The sequence below is a fragment of the Penaeus vannamei genome, chromosome 18 (assembly GCF_042767895.1).
Source record: "Penaeus vannamei isolate JL-2024 chromosome 18, ASM4276789v1, whole genome shotgun sequence".
Taxonomy (NCBI): Eukaryota; Metazoa; Arthropoda; class Malacostraca; order Decapoda; family Penaeidae; genus Penaeus; species Penaeus vannamei.
In genome coordinates, this window is record NC_091566.1 from 40566778 (window position 1) to 40569277 (window position 2500).

General features: G+C 41.2%; 1 protein-coding gene across 1 annotated transcript in view; it reads right to left on the minus strand.

Annotated features, from left to right (window-relative positions):
• LOC113823054 (laminin subunit alpha-1-like) overlaps nt 1-2500 on the minus strand; it is a gene marked incomplete in the record, with an annotated part of 110976 nt that overhangs the window by 21900 nt on the left and 86576 nt on the right. The window contains 5 exon segments of the mRNA XM_070133315.1: nt 1-69; nt 546-693; nt 1015-1162; nt 1794-1905; nt 2209-2331. The exon segment at nt 1-69 is cut by the window's left edge and continues 96 nt beyond it. Of these exon segments, the coding sequence (XP_069989416.1) occupies nt 1-69; nt 546-693; nt 1015-1162; nt 1794-1905; nt 2209-2331 (600 nt within the window).

The following is a 2500-nucleotide window of genomic DNA, read 5'->3' on the forward strand; positions in this document are numbered from 1 at the left end:
CTTGATCTCCAGGGAAAAGTTCTTCACTCTGTTCAGCCGTTCTCTGTTGTCCAGGTTGAGGATCGCTGCCTGGAATGGCATTGAAGTGATTAGAAATATCTGATAAATACAATTTGTTTTTACTCTGATTGCACGCCTGCCCGCACATCCTGTCCGCACGCACGCACATAAATACATACGCACATACTCATACACAAACTGTAACAATAGTCAAATAAACAAACACACGAAGACGCTAGAAAAGTTTTGTCCTGATTAACTCTATAGTCTATCCTCAAAAATGACCACACAATCTTACCGTTTTCTATGATACTGAACACCAATACAATATCACAGAAAACGAATTATTGGAGAACTTCTATAAGGATTTTCCTTTTATCTCTCTTTTTTACATCACATTTTTTTCCATATTAACTGTAAATATATTACTTGTATTTAAAGAATTTTATGTTATCAAATAAAGAGGGAAGTTTTAGGTCATAGACATATACCCTACATAAACTCCTGTTTTGATTATCACCCATTATATCACCATTATTTCTTACCTCGTCGACTTTCCCGGTCGAAGTTTTGACTCTGTCTCGGAGTTCGTTCAGTTTGTCTCTGATCTCGCTGACCAAGTCCTTGAGCGCCCCAAGGACCGGCATTTTCTGGACCATTTTCATGACGCGATCCAGAAGCCTCCGGGATTTGCTGCGAAGAGAATGAGTTGGTGAAGCAACATTTAGGGTAAAAAGGGGACTGGAATTTACTAGAATACTTAACTGGAAGTTTCATTAATTCTTAGACGCTTCAATGCAAAAATTAAACCTCAAAAGAGCAAAATTGAAGTCTAAGAGTACAATATTTAGGCTTTCCTCATCTAAAATTGTAGTTCAGAAGAACGAAGAAAAAATAGTTTACAAGGCTAGGTTAAAATTCCCTCAAGAAACTCAAGAAACCAATCACACCATTAAAAAAAGGTACCAGGACAGGACCAAAATACCACAAAATACCACACAACCCCCACGATACCTCAGCTCGACCTCGGCGTCCTCATCGAACTGGGTGAAGTTCCTCATCTGGATCTCCTTCAGGATCTTCTCGGCCTCCATCAGCGCCCCGCCCACCGAGATGCTGGGCGTCTCCCCGATGGCGTAGTTCTTCAGGTACGCGATCGTCTCTGTGCGGATGGAGGTGTGGAGGTCAAATGAGGGTCTTGAGGAGGAGGAGGAAACGTGCTCGAAGGTAAACAGAAAGAGAGAAATGTGAAGACTGCTTATACTCGAAGGCTAGGAAGTGTGGAGTGGAAGAGGGGTTGTAGGAATGTAATACAACCTGGTGGCACTATTATACCTGCAGTTATATGATTTATTATAATGAAGGGGATGCAATGAGTGATTGGTGATTTTCCTAGAGTCGAGTTTAGGCCAACCATTACAAAGAGGAAAGTGGCATATACGGTAATGTAATGTGAAATTGGTGTGTAAGTAACCTACTGCCTGGCCAATCATTACAATGAGAGGGGAACTGTAGTTATATATTCTATTAATCTGTAACATAAACTGCTAACATATCTGCCATAACCGAAGTTGTCTGTGGAAGAAATAAACTATAAATCGTAATCAGTACATATTTAGTACCACTGAAATAGGGAAAACTGAAAGCAAAATATTAAGATTTTCACACACCACTGACAGCGATACACAACACTAAAGCACAATTACAGAAAAAGAAAGAAGAAAAAAAAACATACAAATAACCACTCTCAAACGTATGTCTTCTACCTGTGTCCCTCCACAAGTCCAACTAACCTTCGAGTTGGTCGTGGACATTCCTCAGCAAGTCCAACACGAACTGGGCATCGGATTTGATCTTTGCTGTGGGCGGGTACGTCTCCCTGGCTGAGATCTCCAGTGCCTCGGCCTGCGGAGGGGAGAACGAGGGGAAAATCGTGAATGACGTTGACTTCATACTATTCACTACAGGATCAAATCAATACTAGATAATGTAACGCATTGATGTTAAAAAACAATTAAATGATATTGTCAACAACTTCGTAATAATGAAAAAAGTAAAAAACAAGTGTGAGAAGAAGAAGAAAAAAACGTAAAAAAAAAAACATGAAAAAGTACAAGGAAATAAGTAAAGACGAAGAAGAGGGAAAAAAAACGTCAGAATAAAAATAAATACAAGAAAACAAAAGGAACACGAGCCCCAGTGCCTCACCCTCCGCAGCTGGTCCCTGGCGTAGTAGTCCAGGTCGAAGTTGATCACCATCTCCTGGGAGCCGTCCACGTTGCTGTGGTAGCGCGTGAGTTGCGTGCGGAGGAGTTTGGTCACGTTTTGAATCTGGAACAGGAGAGTATGCTGTCAATTCTGAAACCTTATCATCAAAAATAGACGCACGCATGCACGCACACATACATACAGACATACAGACGCACACGAACACGAACACGAACACGAACACGAACACACGAACACACACACACACACACACACACACACACACACACAC